Below are 21,662 nucleotides of genomic sequence, written 5' to 3'. Positions count from 1 at the left end.
ATTAAAGTTTTGATTTTTGCATATTTTTATAATATAACATTGTTAAATCTTCAGTAATTGGAGTATTTGTTTGGTGTGTACTTGTTTGTGTATTTGTTTGCAAATTACTGTTTTAAGGTTTGAAATTTAAGTCGTACAAATTGCTTGGGGGTCCCCCGGTGTCCAGTAGTTCAGCAGGGGTCCTCAGGAGTCAAAACGTTGGGAACAACTGCTGTAGAACTAGCATTTCTGCCCAACAGGACTAAGGTTCCCCAGCCAGCCCTTAGTCCGCGGCTACACAGACCCAAAGCTGATAGTAGAAATCCTTTTCACAGCACATGACTGGATGCCACCCTCACTCCACCACCTCCTTTAGGACATCAGTATGTGTAGAGAGGTTCACCAGCCTTAATCAGATCCAATTTGGTGTTTGGAGCAGGTGTTTTCCTTAGTGACCCTGAAAATAAGAAGAATACATATTGTTTTTAAAGGTTGTGACATAATAGCAGTGAATATCTTGTTTTACCCGTATTTACTATTACAGTATTTAGTTACAAAAATGTAAACATTTTACTCACCACACTCCACCTCAACAACTAGGTCCCAGAGCATGTCCTGTTATTGGTTAAGGACATCAGTCCAGCGGTGCTGCTCCTGCAACTGGGAGTACATAATGTGAGATCTGCAGTACATACAGTGCTGCAATCACCACAAGTAGAGTAAGTAGTATCTCAGCATAAAAGAAATAAGTGTTACAACCTCCTTTTCTGAAAGAATATTGCATTTTGTGTAGTTGGGAAAAGAACACATCTTCTTCACCTGCTCTAATGAATACTTAGGGGATTGTTAACAAAAAACACTAGCAACTAGAATTAAATCTAAAGAAAAAAATGTACAGCCATGGCCTCAGTGCCATAGGACAGAAAGTACAAGTAATTAAAATTAGGAAAAAGACAAAGTGTAAATCTGTGGTTGAATGGTCAGGATAGGATTCAGCAGGCAGGAAGGAAGAGGAAGCAATCAGTTGTGCTACGCCTTAGACCCAAAATGGCTGACTCATCCATGTCACATAACAAAATGATCTTGCAAATTTGTTTGTGCACAAATTGTGCCCTCACTTTAAGTTTTTTTGATGTGAGGTACCACCAACATATATGGTACTTTGCAAAATGACATGTAATATCACATAACTCTCACAAAATTCCATGAAAAACATGACAAGACTTACAAATGGGTATATTTTTTACTTTTGAGTGCCATATTGAACAAATAGACAATGCTGTAGCTGCACATAATTTAATGTAATGTAGAAAGTGGAAGACTGGCCCCTCATTGAACTAAGATGCCAAGCTAAACCTGTCAGTGTAGAATGATGATCGACATTGGAGAATGATTTTTTGACATATCAGATGTGAGTGTCATTGAACTGAGTGATTTAATTATGATAATTTTATTAATTAATAAAAAATAATTAATTCAAATCATGGCTTGAGATTTTTTTCATAAGTTAATTAATTGTTTGTAAACCTTTTATCCTCAAGGAGTCATGCACTGAAATGCATTGAGTACATTTAATGCAGAATGAACAGCACTGAACTCTGAGTATTACGTTAATGAGGCCAAATAGCATTACATTATAAAATGGACATAACTAAACATTAGATAGATAATACTGTCTAGTGTTTTCCAATTGGAGGTGTTTCAGTTCATGATACATTGATTGGAGAATGAGGGGGATTTAAGAACTTGGTTTAATAGTTGAAAGGGTTGGAAGCTCCTACTCAAGTAATAAACACAATCATTGTCAGGATGTTCCACAAAAGTCACTCAATTAACCTGTTCTTAATCCTCTAGTAGTTTGGCACAAAGCGATCCGGCTTAATTTGGAAGCAATGTGTAAAGTTTTTATGCAGCAGTCAAACAGTAAAAAAAAGTGGGAACATAAGACAAGAAAAATATCAAAATAATTTAGAAGAATAGGGTAAAAAGGATTGCCTAAAATAGCACCAAAACACAAATACCCAATCAGCTAAGGCAGAGATATGACTTTTTACGGTTTCTGGAAAAAAAAAGCTCAAAAAGCATAAAGTGCCACCTGCCAGTAATCTGGTTGCGCTGGACTCGGGTTAACTCATAAGTTCAGGCTGACCATAAAAGAGCGTGGGTCAGGTAGACAGACCAGTTTCATTCTGCTCAAGCGTTATCTTCTTAGGTCTGCTTCAGGAGCTGCTGCTCGCATTGGCGGGGACTGCAAAAAGTTAGTTGTTGGTGTGAGGATCAGGTTGGGCATGACAGATGGGTGCAGTTTTAGCACAAAGCGATGGTTATCACTGGAGCTTTGCATTGGTGGTTGATGCAGGCTGAATCAGTGTGAACAGTGAAACAGTGTTTGCATTGGTGGTTGACGCAGGCTGAAACAGTGTGAAGTGCAGGTATCACTAGAATGTTGCGTTGGTGGTAATCACAGATTGTTGCTGTTGCTGCAAAGTGGAGACCTAGCTAGAGCTCTGAATTGGCAGTCACCGAGGATGGTTGATTCTCGGTATGAAGAGGTCACTTCCAGATTGCAAAACCAAAACATCTGTATTGTCACATTGAGGTCAGGATGAGTAAACTCTAATGTCAGACAAATGTCCAGGACCTAGGGGGCAGCTCTTGAGTATCAGGAGTCGCTATTGCAGAGGCCAGCAGCAGAGCTGATGTAGGTCTAGTTGGTGCTGGTCAGCTGGGCAATTTAAGGGAGGCCTCTGGACACTTCTAGAGTCCCTGTAACTTATAAAGGTGGTCGGTCAGCTGATCAGCTGAGTCACTTCTGGGGAACCTGGGATCAAGGCAAGCAGGTTCAATCCCCCTTCTTCTTACAGCAGGGGAGTTTTTCTGAATCTTCACCAGGTCTGTGAGTGTTCTGAAGGTGCCACTTTTATCCCCAGTGCCAAACTATGGGTGGGAGATGTCCCCTTCGTCTAACTTTTCTCCTTTGTTGGGTTTTGTTCCAAACTGTCTAAGGTAACAAAGGGCAGGCAGGACAAGGTTTGAGCTGCATTTGTCAGTTGGAGGGCAGACAGCCCTTAGAGGTTAGGAAGGGGTAAGTAAAGTTCTGAGTCTACTCTTTGAAGCTCAGGAAGGACCTTTTGTGTCTATGTCTGGATGGAATACACAAAACACCACAGGAAAGCCATTCAGTCATGTTACCCTGGACACAGAGAAAAAGGCACATTTTCAGAAACGTAACTTAAAATGTGACTTTACAATTAAATTGGACTTTAAATTACAATTATTTTGACTAAAAGAACCATTTGTCTATCTGTTTCAAAAATGCCAAAATAAAATGATGACTTATTAAGCAGGAAACTCATTGTTGAGTTGAGTCTGTGTGCGATATAGTCTTACAGTAGTGTAGTGAAAAATGACTTTAGGAGCTTGTCAGTGACAAAACATGTAAAATCTAAGCACATTTGTCTTACTTTTTAAATGCACCCACCCTGTGAGCTTTTAAGGACCCACCTTAAGGGTAACTTAGGGGACCCACCTTAGAGGTAACATGAGTGAGACATTGGAAGATTGGGATAGCAAGTATTTCCTTTTGTGATCCTGTAACCAAGAAGAATACGTTTTGTTTTTAATGTTGTGACAGACTAGCAGTGACTATCTGGTTTAACAATATTTACTATTACAGTAATTAGTTACAAATATTTAACAAAATTAAATTTACATCTTAAAGGTTTTTTTGCAAGCCGTAATGTCAGTTTAAAACTACACTTCAGGTGATGAAGAATGAGTTAAAAGGCTACTTCAGTGGATGACATAATGAGTGCTGTAACCCACTAATAGCTTGGCCCAGGATACATGTAATACTTTATATTAAAGACTTTCAATTACATTTAATGTACTAATTATGTGTATGCTAGTTTTACCATGTTTTCTTCAGGAGAGAGCCCAAGCACTGTACTACTGTTAAGCAGGAAAAAGGTGTACTGAGTTCTAAAAGCCAACAAACGGATGCAGCAAAGGAAGGCAGAAATCTAGGACCAGGTGTTAAGGGGAATCAGTTTATTGTTCTGCTAATAGTGTAAACAGATGTGATAAACACTTCCTGAAATGAAGCAGAGTGTTCATAAAACATCATGGCATCAATTGTAAGTGAAGCCGCAACATCACAAAACAAAATAAAATGATGGACGGAGTGTTGAAACTTTTAATAACACTCACCCCCAGTCACAGATCTGGGTTTAATCCATTGTTATTTTACACGCCACATCACCCCAGTTTGGACCCAGCCATATGCAAATCAGTCTTGACCCTGTTCCCCATGGGAACAGTCCAGCCTGAACTGCTAGGCCAAGTCTTCCCTGGACAGGAAACAAGCATCCTGGGACCGGTTTCAGGGTATTACCCTTCATCAGCCAGACTTGCTTGAATCCAGTGACGCAGCAAGCAAGGGACCCACATCTGGGCATACCCCTGCCACTTAGAGCGCACAAAGCAACATCACAAAACAAAATAAAATAAAATGATGGACAGAGTGTTGAAATGTTTCAAGCACTCACCCCCAGTCACAGATCTGGGTTTAATCCATTGTTATTTTGCTCGCCGCGTCACCCCAGTTTGGACCCAGCCATATGCAAATCAGTCTTGACCCTGTTCCCCATGGGAACAGTCCAGCCCGAACTGCTAGGCCAAGTCCTCCCTGGACAGGAAACAAGCATCCAAGGTCCGGTTTCAGGGTATCACCCTTCATCAGCTTGGCTAGCTTGAATCCAGTGGCGCAGCAAGCAAGGGACCCACATCTGGGCATACCCCTGCCACTTAGGGCGCACAAAGCAACATCACAAAACAAAATAAAATAAAATGATGGACAGAGTGTTGAAATTTTTCAAGCACTCACCCCAAGTCACAGATCTGGGTTTAATCCATTGTTCTTTTGCTCGCCGTGTCACCCCTGTTTGGACCCAGCCATAGGCAAATCAGTCTTGACCCTGTTCCCTATGGGAACAGTCCAGCCCAAACTGCTAGGCCAAGTCCTCCCTGGACAGGAAACAAGCATCCTGGGTCCGGTTTCAGGGTATCACCCTTCATCAGCTTGGCTAGCTTGAATCCAGTGGCGCAGCGAGGAAGGGACCCACATCTGGGCATACCCCTGCCACTTAGGGCGCACAAAGCAACATCACAAAACAAAATAAAATAAAATGATGGACAGAGTGTTTACATTTTTCAAGCACTCACCCCCAGTCACAGATCTGGGTTTAATCCATTGTTATTTTGCTCACCGTGTCACCCCTGTTTGGACCCAGCCATATGCAAATCAGTCTTGACCCTGTTCCCCATGGGAACAGTCCAGCCCGAACTGCTAGGCCAAGTCCTCCCTGGACAGGAAACAAGCATTCTGGGACCGGTTTCAGGGTATCACCCTTCATCAGCAGGCTGGCTTGAATCCAGTGGTCAGAAAATGGGTGAAAAATGTACTGTTCCCAGTAAATATAGAAAAATTCTGAGTTTCCATCCAGAAAACTAGGGATTACATTGTGAATCTGTGTTTTCCACACAAAAGTCTGCATGTATCAGAATGTAATGCATGCTTTAATGCTGAAAATTTGAACAAAGAATAGTTAAGCATGCAGTGCCGTCACAGGCATGCCTGCAGCACTGGATCTCTCTCCTCTAGGGACAGCTCTGTGGGATGGCAACACTCCTGACAATCTTTATGGAAATGGACCAGACATTAGGAGGCCTTGTTTGTATCTGAGGTATTTTTTCAGCAGGATAATTTGTGTTTCTTCTGACATTTGCAGTTACCAGATTTCTCTTGACAATGGTGGATTTAAATATAGGTTTGTTGATAATGGCATTGATACTGTTCACCTCAATACGTTGTCTTAGTCACATCAGCAGATTTGTAGTTTGTACTCTGGTGCATTTCCAAATGATCATCAGTGGAAGACTTGCAATTTTCAACACGTAATTGCAACCCCATTTGATCTATACTATTTAGCTGGGGTGAAATAATTTTGTTTGTTTGGTAGCACAAAATCACACATTTAGGGACTGTAGAGACTAATAGTGTCATATGCGAAACCTGCATTAGCTGTTTTTATGCATTTAGTCCTGACCAAGTGCACATAGATTTGGGACTACAAGAACTGAGAACTGATTTTAGTACTGAACTTAGCTGTATGATGTTTAAGTTGGTCTCCTCATTTTGAGGTTGCCGTCATCCGACTGCCATTCATGCCATCTCAATAACTTCATATTGCAAACTGTCAATCATTATAAAACGCACATTGCTACGGACAACAGCTTGGCCGGGGAGAATGTGAGACATGAACTGCCCTTGTTGCTTATCAAGAACCCATCGCCCACTCTTCATCACTGTGAGTTCTTAGGGTGTCAATACCCCAGTTTCCAGGACTTATGTACCATTGTACCCTTGAAGCCAAAACTGATAACATGGCTCCAATGTTTAACCCCAGTGTGCAAATGGAATCTTTGTGCCAATGTAATGTCTAGGTTGGAATAGGAATAAGATCGTAAAGGTAAACACGGGTCAGCATTAAAGGAATGGTACAGTTAAGCATATAGGACCCAAAGATGCTGTTTTCGAGAGGGTAATATGATTAACCATCCTAGACTTATGATGAGACAATAGTGAGCTTTCAATAATAATTTTGTTAAAAAGAACTGGCCTCTTGTGCCTTTGCCTGACTTTCTCTTAATCAGTACCTTTCTTCCTTATTCTATTGATTTTTTCCAGGATTACCTGTATTGGATTCAGCTTTTGGAAATTGATAGATTCCTGCATCATTCCTTTCACACCGTTTCATCCGATTGTTCCTGTAGTTGTAGCATTTCGGAGCTAATCTTAAACATCTGTACATTATTGTTCCTTTCCATTTGAATAATGGTCCCAATGAGCCAGTGGAAGGTGTCAATGGCACTTTTGGTTGAAAACCGCTCGAGTAACTTGAAGATTGCCCCTACCGTGGCATTTTGTGCCACTTGAAGCCTTTTTAACACTGATTTGGGCGCACCCAAGTACAGGGAATTCGATAGTCAAGGTGTGGCAATGTCAGTGACTGACCAATTTTCTGGAGAGAGAAGGTATTAAGTCATGGATTTTCCATAATATTCTTAACGCTGTGAAGGGTGAACTGGTCACTTTTTTTACTTGTGCTTCCATTGAGAGGGAGCTGTCTAGCCAAATCCCTATGCTTCTTATAGGGGAAGACGGACAGGGTCCGATCCAGTCTAACAAAGCCCGAGAGGGTACATTATTCCCCACTACCATCAATTCAGTTTTATCCCCGTTTAGTTTTAGTAAACGAATGAGAAGGAGCCCTGCTTGAATTGCCTTGAGCGGCAGAGAGGTCACGACAAGCCGGAGTGGGGCCGTTGGGTGCACAGAACTACAACCAATAAGCTCCCAAACATGCCTGGACACATGCCAGCTTCCATCGGCTGCCACTTGTCCCCTTAAATTATCCTATGCCAATGTTTTCAAGCTGTTTATGGGTGCAGGTCAAAAACCCATTAATGATAGTTTCCATATTGTGGACTATGTAAGTCTTTTCATACATGTATTTTTTTCTTTCATACTAGCACGAAAAGGAGGGTCAAAAGAAAGCACCGGGATCTTACTAGGAGCAAAATGTATGGGTGCATCAGAAAGGAACAAGGGTTTATTTGTCTCGGGGGGGCATTGGGGTCGCAAAATGAAATCACATAGGTGACCTCTGCAAGGAGCCAAACACATACACCCGGCCTCCTTTCGAAAACTCCTAAGTACAGCAGATTTCTGTGACAGTGTAGGACCTAGTTGTCTATTCAGGCATCCTCAGATACATGGGGACAATTCTGCCTCAAAGAATCTGCAATGGTATTCGTTTCACTGTGCTGAATACATTTTCTGTCTTAAAATGTGATATTTTCATGTTCAGAAATGACTGCTGTATAAATATTTCTGTTACTTTGATAACAAACCAGTTGCGCCTTGCAATATATAACTGGGGACGGGGTTAAGGTAATGAACATAAAGTGAACGTGTACCTAATAATATTTTAAATTACAACATTTTCTGTTAATAAAAGCCACTTACTTTAATGAAAAAACACGTAAAAAGTGCATTACGGGTTATCAGACAGCGGCCACGAGTTTGGTTTTTACAAATGCAATGCAGCTGTGTGAAAGCTAAAATAAATTAATAAATAATCTAAAATTTGCAGTAACAAAGTGGTTTCGCTGTAAATTGACACACTTTATTTATCCCTCTCCCCATGAAGCAGCTAGCAGCGTGCTTCAATGATGAGCGGCAAATAATCTCACAGATTTCTCTGGGCATCTTTTCAGAGGGTGCCGAAAACATAATGTTCCTGGCGCTCTGATTGGGAAATGGTAGATATAAGTGTGAAATTATTTTTAATGGAATCCACTTGCTCATTTTGCAGGAAGCACTTAGCCGAGATTGTGTGTGCACTTTGACAAGAGTGCGGTGTCTGTCTTGATTGTCTGCCTTTAATTAACGCTGACATAAGGCTTTTCCGCTCCATGAGCTCAACTCTCTCTCGGAGATGTGACAGCTGCGATCAATTTGAGAAAAGGGTCTTTGTACCTACCTAATATCTTGCCAAGCACAAAGGATTTGATTGCGCTGAACTCTGTACCAGAAGTTAGAATGAATTTTTCTACTTGATGTTGGTTAACCTACAACACGTTCAGCAAAACATGAACACATAAAAATAACAAGGGAAATGGAATGAAGACAGGAAGAGATGCAAAAAGAGAAAAAAGATCACAGGTTAGTTTGGAAGCAAAGTATTGTAAAGCAATTCAGGAAATAAAGCATTAGCAATTCGAGCGAAGATTACAGAAATATAAACAAAAATGATCTCTTTTTTACAGAACCTATAGGAGCTCGACAAAAATCCTGATGCACCTGAAGCGTGTAAACAATTTCATACACTTTTCTTTCCTTCCTCTACTAATGGATTTTCAATAGAATGTCCAGATAAGTGAAGCTATGAAATATTTTTTTTAAAGAATATAATTCTTAGTTTTCTGACAGATGCATGTTTCATGCAGTTTATCCCATCTATGCGTAGGAGATCCGACTCTTAAATGACACCACCTGCATTAATTTTGCTTTGAAATGCTAATGACTTCTTATAATTGCGGTCGTTTTTAAAACACTTCTTTTGAGGCATGCTAAATGTTCATAAAATCACAAGGATTTTACCCTGGGGATATAATGAATATCATTGTCTGTAAAAAAGTGGTGCATTTAAGAACTGGTTCATCATGCCAATCAGAACGGCTTACTGTTACCATCGCAGTGATTAATGTGCATCAGAATGATGGAGAGGCGAGAATACCCTGTGTCACAACAATGGTAACCAGTAGAACCAATTGTCCTACAGTACACGATCTTGAAACTTCCCAATCCGCAGTCCTTCAGAAACTTCTCAAGTTAGCTCATCTTCTTTTGTTCATAACTAGAGAAGCTGGGAACTGAAAATTATTAAACACTTCTGAGTGCCTAAAGGCTTGGCTTCTAACAGACAGTAGAGTCAACTCCACCGATTAGACGGACACCGTTTCTCTTCATGACTGGCATCAATTGCAAGCAGAGAATTCATTAAATTATTGTAAACCAGCCATTATGCACCGTGTCACATCTTTGACTTCATCTTAGACAAGCACTTTATTGTGCACGTTCACATTAATGATCTAGTGAAGTGAGCGCAATTACAACTCAGACTGTTAAGAAGCATCAAGCAGTTCATCAAGAAGGCCAACTGCATCCACATATTTCATGACCTAGGCCGTGTTTGTTTATGTTACCTCCCTAGTAGTCATCCCTAAACAACACTTAGCTTTCTTCCAGTCAGCTCTTTATCCGGCCACTTAAATGGGCAAGGAGTTAAAAAATGGTCACCCTGAACACTCTGAAATGGCTGCACATTGAAGCAAGGAATACACTGAAACTGGCATGCTTCACCCACAGAGCTTTGCATGTTGGCAGACCTTAATACCTTGGTAGGGAACAACACATCTCAGACAGAACTCAGTAACTGAGGAGGTCAGAAAACCTCCTTCTCGAGGCCCCATCAAAACTCTGAATCAGTCTGTTGTAGAAAGTGCCCCAAAATCTGGAAATTCACTCTATAGCAAGGTCCTTTTGGACCCAAGTTGGTTCTCCATTTTTAGCTTCATTTTATTTTTCATATTTTACACGCTATGGCTGCATCACTTTTCAGCAGTGACACTTCACACATTTTGCTTGTGTGATATTTTTCTAAGAATATATTTTGTGAATTTCTTGTTTTAGATAGCCTTTTATCGACGTATAATCAGTACATTATGTTCAAGGCTAGGGACACAGTACATGGTTTCCTAGTGCTTGCGTAGCCTGCTTGGAGACAGCTTCTAACATCTAGACATATAATTGCGTCATAGCTGTGCCTCAAACACAGTGTGGCTTTTATTATATAAACAAAGCACTGCCCTGGAAGGACCAAAGAGGCACTCCAGCCAAGACCATCCTAGGATGAATTCTGTGTTCTGCATGCAGCTCTGCTGGTGCTAATCTACCAGCTTCCTAAAAGTATTGCCTTCCATACTACAGGCTGACTCCTGACACTGTTCCACAGGTATGGGGCTAAGGGTACGCCCGCTGTGTTCTCAGTGTAGGCTAAGGGTTATGTAGGAATATCTAGAAATCATATACCATGGTGGGACTGTTCATTCTCTTTACCATGTTCATAATGCTGGTTACTTTGCTTTGTTTCATCTACCTAATTATTAAAGCTCATTCTCTCTATGCAAGACTACAATTGTTTCATTAAATGTATTGAAAATGTATATTTTATTTCTCTTGTGTTTCACCTGGGCATGCATAAGTAATACAATGAATGGGTAAGATCTGTTTCCATGACTTCCGTGGGAGTCAGTGTCATGTTTAGGTTGCTACAATCACCTTTCACCCTGTTAGGGGTGCAGGTGAGGCCCTGTGAGCTAGCCTGGATATACCAGACAGCTCCTGATTGTGTAGAGGACTTAGTTTCACACATTCTGAAGTTCTACTGTCCTAATATGCAGTCCTATTATCTTAGTAGGAACTGTACAACAATTCTCCCGCTATCCAGGCAAGTATAGCCCATTAAACTTTAATGAAAATAAATGAAAAACTTGTTCTTAAATCACTACTTCCTACCTAAATCTGACATGATCCTCCAGAAAGTCTTTGGTTAAATATGCATGGGGCATCAATTGACAAAACTGCTACTACAAATATGGACCTAAAGGTAAATACCTGGTATTGGCCGGTACTCTCTTTTCAATATACATGTACATAATGTCCACATTCTGACCATTATTACTGGCCCTTCCATCAACTAATTCCCCTCTACAACATAATATTGTAATTAAAGTAACCTAAAGTATGGATCTACTCCCTCTGTGAAGTTTTCTGACACTCACAGGTCTATTCTGCACTAAATAAAAGTATTAAACTAATAAACAGATCACAGTTCTTCTAGACATAATGCCCAAAAAGACAATCCTGTACTGGAAGACCATCTACTCTCAGGGCAAATACTAGTAAATACCTATGACTGATGAAGAGACCCGTGTATCCAAACAAGTGATCAAAATCAGTTGCTCAAAGCCACTCACTTAATAGGAGATTAATAAATAAGACCCTCTCACATACTGACTCACACACCTATTCACACACTCATCTATCCACTCACAGACCCACAAAACCACTACAACACCCACTCACAGACTCATACAGCCACTCAAACACACCCACTGCCACACCCATTCACACACTCACACACCCACTCACAGACCAACAAAACCACTACCTCACCCAGTCACAGACCCACTCAGCCACTCACACACCCACTCACAACCCTATTCACAGACCCACACAGCCACCCACACACTCATGCACACTCCCACTCATACACCTCACACACCCACTTCCACATCCACACACACCAAGTCGCACACCCATACAGCTATTCACACACCAACTCACAGACCCACAGTGTGGGGTTGGCCACCTGCGGCCAGTCTCTTTGGCCAACCCCCACCAGGCACAGCCAAAGGCAGTGCAAATCATCGGGTTGGCTGCATGAAGTCACCCCCCCCCACCATGCACAGGTGAAGGCCATGCAGAGCACGGGGTTGGCTGCATGCGGTCAACTCCCTGACACACACAGCTGAAGGCTGTGCACAGCATGGGGTTGGCTGCATGCAGAGGACTGGCGCTAAAACCCTAAAAGTTTACTGAAAACAGGGGCATTACAGATAGAAAACAGAAGTTAGAAAGTTTTCCGAATTCACAAAAATAAAAAAGCTTTACAGGAATGTTAGTGTTAGGTTCAGATTTTGTAGACACAAAACCATAGAAATTCAGCAGTTGTAGTTCTACTTATCTCAAGAAACTATAAACTGTGCCCCAAGGTAACTATAATCCCTGCCAAGGAATTTTTTAGTCTAGTAAATAGCCTTTCGAAACCAGTGCACTGTTGACTCCATTAAAGTCTCTTACACTCATTGCAATTAGTTGGCAGATTATTTCACCAGCAAGATAGAGGACACTTATTCACATTTTTCTTCTGTCCTCTTCGTTTCAAAAAGACAATCCTGTACTGGAAGACCATCCACTCTCAGGGCAAATACTAGTAAATACCTATGACTGATGAAGAGACCCGTGTATCCAAACAAGTGATCAAAATCAGTTGCTCAAAGCCACTCACTTAATAGGAGATTAATAAATAAGACCCTCTCATACTGACTCACACACCTATTCACACACTCATGTATCCACTCACAGACCCACAAAACCACTACAACACCCACTCACAGACTCATACAGCCATTCACACACACACTCCCACACCTATTCACACACTCACAGACCCACAAAACCACTATCACACCCACTCACAGAGCCATCCAGCCACTCACACACCCACTGCCACACCCATTCACACACTCACACACCCACTCACAGACCCACAAAACCACTACCTCACCCAGTCACAGACCCACTCAGCCACTCACACACCCACTCACAACCCTATTCACAGACCCACACAGCCACCCACACACTCACGCACACACCCACTCATACACCTCACACACCCACTTCCACATCCACACACACCAAGTCGCACACCCATACAGCTATTCACACACCCACTCACAGACCCACAGTGTGGGGTTGGCCACCTGCGGCCAGTCTCTTTGGCCAACCCCCACCAGGCACAGCCAAAGGCAGTGCACATCATCGGGTTGGCTGCATTAAGTCACCCCCCACCCACCATGCACAGGTGAAGGCCATGCAGAGCACGGGGTTGGCTGCATGCGGTCAACTCCCTGACACACACAGCTGAAGGCTGTGCACAGCATGGGGTTGGCAGCATGCAGAGGACTGGCGCTAAAGCCCTAAAAGTTTACTGAATACAGGGGCATTACAGTTAGAAAACAGAAGTTAGAAAATTTTACGAATTCACAAAAAGAAAAAAACTTTACAGGAATGTTAGTGTTAGGTTCAGATTTCATAGACACAAAACCATAGAAATTCAGCAGTTGTAGTTCTACTTATCTCAAGAAACTATAAACTGTGCCCCAAGGTAACTATAATCCCTGCCAAGGAATTTCTTAGTCTAGTAAATAGCCTTTCGAAACCAGTGCACTGTTGACTCCATTAAAGTCTCTTACACTCATTGCAATTAGTTGGCAGATTATTTCACCAGCAAGATAGAGGACACTTATTCACATTTTTCTTCTGTCCTCTTCGTTGCATAGTATGATGCTGCAACTCTGTCAGGCAACATCATACCATGGCCCTGCTTAGCTTGCTTCCTCCTCTCTACCCATCACTGTTTTTAACCCTCTGCAGCCAAGTGAACTCTGGCACCCCAAAGATCCTTTTTCACCTGATCTTTTTTTATTAAAATTCAGGATTCGATTTGAGCTTCATGTCTAGAAAAGGTGAATCTCTCTTTGTCCTCTACATCTGTGCCAGGTTTGTGGAAGCAAGATAAGTCATCCCCCTCATTAAGAAGCCAACTTTAGATGTCTCTAGGCCTGAACATTTTTCATCCAATCTCTCTCCTACCCTTTCTTGCCAAGGTAACAAAGCGCTATGTGAACAGTATCCTAACCAAATTTCTAGATGAAAACTGCATTTTGAATGCATCCCTAAACAGTTTTAGATCTTCTCACTGCACCGAATATGCACTCCTTGAAGTCACCGAGCAACTTTACAGTGCTTTGGATGAAGGAAGATCTTCAGCCCTGAACCTGTTTGACCTGAGCTCTGCATTTGGTACAGTGTCTCATAAAATCTTACTCAAGCACCTGCAAAAAGTGGCATAGGAGGGGCATCTTTGTAATTTTTTTCTTCTTACCTATCAGAGGGCTATTTTCAGGTCATCTTTCCTCTGCATTGTTCTCAATCTGATGTGCTACACCACAGTGTCCCTCAGGGCTCTTCTTAAAGTCCCACCCTGTTTAACATTTATATCCAACCATTAGCCCAGCTGGTTAAATCTCTGGGACTTATGCTGATGATACTCAACTTGTGCTTTCTTTTTCAGATAACCAATTGCAAGATGTGGGCAACTTTCAAAAAGGCATGCTTATTGTCGATGAGTGGATGAATAACACCTGTTTTCACCTCAATGCGAATAAGACTGATATTCTCTTACTAGGGAAACAAATCCACTCCTGTGCTTACCACTGGTCTGCATCCCTTGGACCGCCTCCTAGACTCAAGTTGTCCACAAAGAACTTGGATGTTAGGGTGGACAATACCTTGGCTTTTGAGACCCAAACCAACTCAGTTGTTGGCATCTGCTTTGGGCTCTTGTAAAGTCTTAAACCTATTCTGAGCCTTTTGACCCACGTACCTGTTGAATCATCCTGTCCCATCTGGACTATGGTAACATTTTGTATCTGGGAGCCAGCAAATTAGTAATTAGAAGGCTTCAGCTGGCTCAAAATTTGGCATTCCGGATGTTATTCTCTCTGCCTAAGAGCTGTTCTGCCTCCAGCCTGCTTTAGAGTTACACTGGCTTCTGGTGGAGGAAAGCATCCATTTTAAGATGCTCTGTACCTCCCATGAGATCCTTCACTCTCAAGGAGCTCAGATTCAAAGTAATCTCATTTCCATTCATCTCTGTGCTCCGTCACTCTTAACTTGGCAAGTATCATTCATGTCAGGAGAGCCAGAACAGGAGGCCATTTGTTTCCGACTCAGGTACCTTCCCCTTAGAACTCCCTCCCTCTTTCTATTGGGATCATCAACTCACAAATCAACCCAAACCCTCACACACCCACTCACAAATCCACCCAGACCATTACACACTCATTCACAGACCCACTCAGACACTCATGCACCCAATCATAGACCCACTCAGACAATCACATACCTACTCACAGATCCATTTAGAAAGTCATGCATACACTCACAGAACTACTCAAAGAGTCATGCATCAACTCACACATCTACTCAGAGACTCATGCACCTACTCACAGACTGACTGACCCAATCAGAGACCAATGCACCCACTCACAGACCCACTGAGATATTCATGAAAGCACTCACAGACCCTCTGAGAGACTTATGCATATTGGATTGGGTAGTTATAGCGGGTTGGCTGCCAAAGGTTACAGGGACGTTATAGTTAGGTTCTACATTTACTCACACAAAACCATAGAAAGTCAGCAGTTATATTTAGAGTTATTACAAGTAACTATAAATCAGGCTCTAAGGTAACTATATCTCATGCCCTCGTCACGCACTGCTCATTACCCCAGATATGACAGAACTCATGACAACTTTTATGACGTCAATATAAATATCAATGAAACATTAGCAGCCAAATTATTGAAGAAAAAACTGTGCATGGTGGGGGCGGAAGTTACAGTTACCTCAGGGTGTGGGATATAGTTACTTGAAACAACTGTAACTAACTGCTGAATTTCTATGGTTTTATGCAAGTAAATTCAGAACCTAACTATAATGTCCCTGTAAGATTTGTTTTTTTAACTGAGTTTCTATATTTATTTTTAATTCAATTTCATAACGATAGCATCCCATCCTAGGTTTTAATGATGTTATAGTTAGGTGAAAATATCAATTAAAGCATAACCTTTTAAACTAAAAAAATAAACACTGAAATTTACTGTTTGTGGTTAAATTACATTTAAGTAAAGCAACTATTAAGTGTGGTCGTCTATAGTATATATTTTTTTCCCAAAAATCTGCATAAGGTGGTTCAAATACATGTGCCTTTTTTGATCTCATTGGCATCCTATAGAAACTATGGGGTGATTCTCACCCTGGCGGGCGGCGGAGGCCGCCCGCCAGAGTTCCCCCCTCCAAAATACCGCTCCGCGGTCGAAAGACCGCTGAGGGTATTTTGGGTTTTGCACTGGGCTGGCGGGCGACCGCCAAAAGGCCGCCCGCCAGCCCAGTGCAAAACAGCCTTCCCACTAGGACGCCGGCTCAGAATTGAGCCGGCGGAGTTGGAAGGTGCGACGGGTGCAGTGGCACCCGTCGCGTATTTCAGTGTCTGCAAAGCAGACACTGAAATACAAAGTGGGGCCCTCTTACGGGGGCCCCTGCAGTGCCCATGCCATTGGCATGGGCACTGCAGGGGCCCCCAGGGGCCCCACGACACCCCATACCGCCATGGCGGTATGGGGTGTCAGAATCCCCATGGCGGCGCAGCGAGCTGCGCCGCCATGGAGGATTCTACAGGGCAGCGGAAAACCGGCGGAAGACCGCCGGTTTTCCCTTTCTGACCGCGGCTGAACCGCCGCGGTCAGAATGCCCTGCGGGGCACCGCCAGCTTGTTGGCGGTGCTCCCGCCAACCCTGGCCCCGGCGGTCCATGACCGCCGGGGTCAGAATGACCCCCTATATTTTTTCAGCACATTCGGCGGTATACAATTTTGCAAATCCTGCATTAATATCGCTATCTTTCACTCTCTATCTTTCTCAAAAACCTTGCTCAATAATTTGATGAATTTTTCAAATGGACAAACATAAATTCTAGAGCGCTAAAACATAAATATAGCCCTCAATCTCTGGTGTCCAGCATTATTTACTGAGAGCTTTCCTTAGTACACCTGCACCGAATTTGGTCTGGATTCTGAACTGCACTCATTTTGAAAGGTCTCAAGGTACCAAATTCCACTTAAATCTAATTGCAAGGATTGTTTTCCCTGTCAGAATGCCATTCAGACATCTGCCTCAATGTGAAGGAAACATATAGGTAATGCAATCAGGGAATCTAAAGCAATCCTTTTTTTAATCCCTTTTCAGTGTTGCACATGCAAATTTGCTATTTTTCTGACCCCAAAGGAATTTCCCAAGCAATTTATATGCTCACAATAAATCTTTCTTTTGTTAAGTAAATGTGGTATGCAAGTTAAATAGTATAAGCAAATGAGCAGCTCTTTTAAATAATATTTATCTTACCCAAAGAAATAATATTAGGATTAGCCTATCACAATCCTTCCTTATTATTATAATATAATGTTCTGTAGATAGGCTGCCTTTAAAAATCTAATAACATGATTACCCGTTTCCAATATCTTTTGTAAAAGTTACATATGGGGACATTGTTCTCCTTGGTATGCAGCATGTCCAATTTTTATACATTAAGCACCCAGCCATTTAGGTTTACAGAACACCCCTTAGGTGTGACTCAGCTAATATGCAAAAGTAGTCTTTACTACATTTCAAAACACGTATCCTTACCACCTGTAAGCGCAGTGTGTTTAAACTGCAGTCCAACCAGAGCACAATGGCACTCCCTGCAGCTATAGTCATTCGTCATACATGTGGGTGCTGTAAGAATACACTATGGCGGTCATTACAACATTGACGGTAAAAAACACTTACTGCCGTGCAGAACACCGCCAACACACCGCATTGCCCGTGGAAATCCGCCACAGCTATTATGACCAACTGCACAGAATCGCCAAAATTCAGACACCCACACAAGTCCGCCACACCAAAGGTCAGTGATAAACTGGCGAAAACAAAACCTCCACCGTCACGCCAACAGAAATACGCCCACACTATCATGACACACGAATCCACGCAGCGGTCTTTCAACCACGGTATTCCATTGGCGGTACACACCGCCGCGCTGAAAATACACACACTCTTACAAAACACAGCCACATTGGACAATTACAAATACACACACCTGATACACACACACACACCACTCCCACACACCCAATACAATATAAAACACACACCGACATCACCCACAAACCCCTACAACCAGAATCACCGAGAGAAGGCCAGAGAGAGACACCACCATCAACAATACTAGCATCCACAGGCACACCAGACCATCACCCACATAACTTCTACGCACCTCACACAACACACCACTACATATCAGCACACTTTTCACCACACACACCACCCCACACATCACCCACACCACCCCATGGCACGAGCAAAGACACCCCAGGTTCTCGGAGGACAAGCTCAGGGTCATGGTGGAGGAAATCGTCCAGGTAGAGCCACAGCTATTTGGGTCACAGGTACAGCACACCTCCATTGCAAGGAAGATGGAGCTATGGTGAAGAATAGTGGACAGGGTCAATGCAGTGGGACAGCACCCAAGAAATAGGGATGACATTAGGAAGAGGTGGAACGACCTAAGGGGGAAGGTGCGTTCTGTGGTCTCAAGACACCACATTGAGGTTCAGCGGACTGGCGGCGGACCCCCACCTCCTCCCCCACAACTAACAACATGGGAGGAGCAGGTCTTGGCGATTCTGCATCCTGAGGGCCTCGCAGGAGTAGCAGGAGGAATGTACTCTGGTAAGTCAAATTTTAACTATTACATCCCCCACCCTACCTGCATGCCATCACATACCCCCACCACCACCCTCACCCCCATCACTCCAACTCCTCACAAATGCCCCAATATCACAAACCACCCATCCCAACACCAAGCCCTGCATGCAACTACAAAGCATTGGACAACCAACACCAAAGCATGCCCACTGCACAAACCCATACCCCCCCTAAACCATCATCACACAAGGTCCCACACAGCAATGCAAGCACTGGGGTACACCGTCACCCACCCATTGTACACCATGGCACGCACAGATGCAATAATCATGCTTTTACACCCCTGCAGGACCCCTACCCAACGTCACCGCACAGGAGGGTCCAGACATATCCACACCACCAACAGAAGAGGCCCACAGTGATGACAGCAGCTCTGTCCAACTGGATCTAGATGACCAGCCCGGCCCATCTGGGACCTCGGGACAGTCAGTTCCCATCACACAGTCACAGGCCACTACAGAGCTTCCCCCCTCTGGAAACACCAGCACAGCACCCACCCAGCGGGCCCATACCTCTGTCCCCAGGACACGTCAATCAGCAGTGTGTCCACCACTACAGGGAACCCAGGCTAACCCACCACCCCAACAACAACAGGGACCTGGGGGCAGTGCCAGTGGGCACATGGTCCAGGTGGCAGAGGCCCAGGAACACAGGGGAACTGGGAGGGCTGCTGTGCGACAGGGGGAGGACAGGCCAAGGGAACCCACTCTCCACGAGGCCCTCTCCAACATCATGGGAGCCTACCACCACTCCTAGGAGACGATGGCAACGGTACTGGCCAAGTTTCAGGAGACCCAGCGCCTGCAGGAGGAACAGTATTTAGGCTTCAGGGAGGAACTCAGAGCCATCAATTCCACCCTGGGCACCATCGTAGGGGTTCTGAAGGAAGTACTCATTACCAGGAGGGACACTGTGGAACAACAAGGGGACCCTGACACTAGCCTGGACGATGAACTGCCCACCACCTCCGCCGGTACTAGTGGACAGAAGGCACCGCCACAGGACCACCACACCAGCACCCCACCCCCTGCAGAGGGAGAACCACCCCGCAAACGGTCCCTGAGATCCAGGACAAAGACAGAGAACAATGCCAAGACCCCCGTCAAGAAATGAGACCTGAATGTCATCTTTCAGTCCCACTTTGTCACCATGTCCATCCTTAAACTGCCCCAGCTCCACTTCCTATGCCCATTTGGGCAATGCACCTGGGAGACCAATAGACGGACTCTGCCATGGACATACCTCCACCATCACCCCTCACCATTTTGCAACCCCCTCCAATATTGAGCACTTAAATAAACACCCTTGAAGCACAAAACAATCTGGAGTCAGTCTGTGATTTCAAATTAGTTTATTATCAACTACTGTGGCAAAAAGCTCTTTCAATTGTAATGTCAACATACCTATGTCACACAGCTCTAGTCCATGAGGAATCAAAGTAGATGTCACACAGTGGGACCCACATCTGTGCAATTGTAAGAGAAAGTGACAACTTAGTGACCATATACTGGATGAAAACGACAGACAGTAGAGAGGTGATAGTGTTAAAGTACATATAGTAGGCAGGTTTGTATTCTTACCTGTGTCTCACTGGAAATATTGCAGGATCACAGAGTCCCTGTTGTCGATGTCCTCTTCTTCTGCTTCCTCGTCTTCACTGTCCACAGCCTCCACAGCTGCAACAACACCGCCATCTGGACCATCCTCCTGCAGAAAAGGCACCTGTCGTCGCAAAGCTAAGTTGTGAAGCATACAGCAGGCCACGATGATCTGGCACACCTTCTTTGGTGAGTAGAATAGGGATCCACGTGTCATATGGAGGCACCGGAGCCTGGCCTTCAGGAGGCCGAAGGACCGCTCGATTATCCGCTGTGTTCGCCCATGGGCCTCATTGTAGCATTCCTCTGCCCTTGTCCTGGGATTCCTCACTGGGGTCAGTAGCTATGACAGGTTGGGGTAACCAGAGTCACCTGCAAATGGCGAGGGACAACTGTTAGACACACACTAACCTGTAGGGATAACCCCAGACCCAGACAACCATTCCCACTGACTTGCTTCCAGGTGCTCACCTAATAGCCACACACAGTGCCTCTGGAGTTGACCCATCACATAAGGGATGCTGCTATTCCACAGGATGTATGCGTCATGCACTGAGCCAGGGAACTTGGCATTCACATGGGAGATGTACTGGTCTGCCAAACATACCATCTGCACATTCATAGAATGATAACTCTTCCGGTTTCTGTACACCTGTTCACTCCTGTGGGGGGGGGGGACCAAAGCCACATGTGTCACATCAATGGCACCTATGATGTCGGGGATGTGTCCCAGGGCATAGAAATCACCTTTCACTGTAGGAAAATCCTCCACCTGAGGGAAAACGATGTAGCTGCGCATGTGTTTCAGCAGGGCAGACAACACTCTGGACAACACGTTGGAAAACATAGGCTGGGACATCCCTGATGCTATGGCCCCTGTTGTTTGAAATGACCCACTTGCAAGGAAATGGAGCACTGACAGCACCTGCACTTGAGGGGGGATTCCTGTGGAATGGCGCATAGCTGACATCAGGTCTGGCTCCAGCTGGGTACACAGTTCCTGGATTGTGGCACGGTCAAGCCTGTATGTGATGATCACATGTCTTTCCACCATTGTCGATAGGTCCACCAGCGGTCTGTACACCGGAGGATGCCACCATCTCCTCACATGTCCCACTGGACGGTGCCTATGAAGGACAACAGCGAGCACAGAGTAAACCAACTCAGAGGTACGTACCCACAGCT

At 43.9% G+C, this 21,662-nt stretch overlaps 1 protein-coding gene across 3 annotated transcripts in view; it reads right to left on the bottom strand.

The window, feature by feature from the left end:
* CNTNAP4 (contactin associated protein family member 4) overlaps positions 1 to 21,662 on the bottom strand; it is a 2,124,586-nt gene that overhangs the window by 48,175 nt on the left and 2,054,749 nt on the right. For 2 of the 3 annotated variants that reach the window (XM_069227637.1, XM_069227632.1), the window contains exon 21: positions 8,586 to 8,673. The exons of the other annotated variant lie outside the window; for it this stretch is intronic. In XM_069227637.1, the coding sequence (XP_069083738.1) occupies positions 8,586 to 8,673 (88 nt within the window). The remainder of the gene's footprint in view (positions 1 to 8,585; positions 8,674 to 21,662) is intronic. 3 annotated transcript variants of the gene reach the window in all.

The sequence above is a fragment of the Pleurodeles waltl genome, chromosome 1_1 (genome assembly GCF_031143425.1).
Source record: "Pleurodeles waltl isolate 20211129_DDA chromosome 1_1, aPleWal1.hap1.20221129, whole genome shotgun sequence".
Classification (NCBI taxonomy): domain Eukaryota; kingdom Metazoa; phylum Chordata; class Amphibia; order Caudata; family Salamandridae; genus Pleurodeles; species Pleurodeles waltl.
The sequence above is the reverse complement of the archived record's forward strand: the minus strand, read 5'-3'. Positions and strand labels throughout refer to the sequence as shown.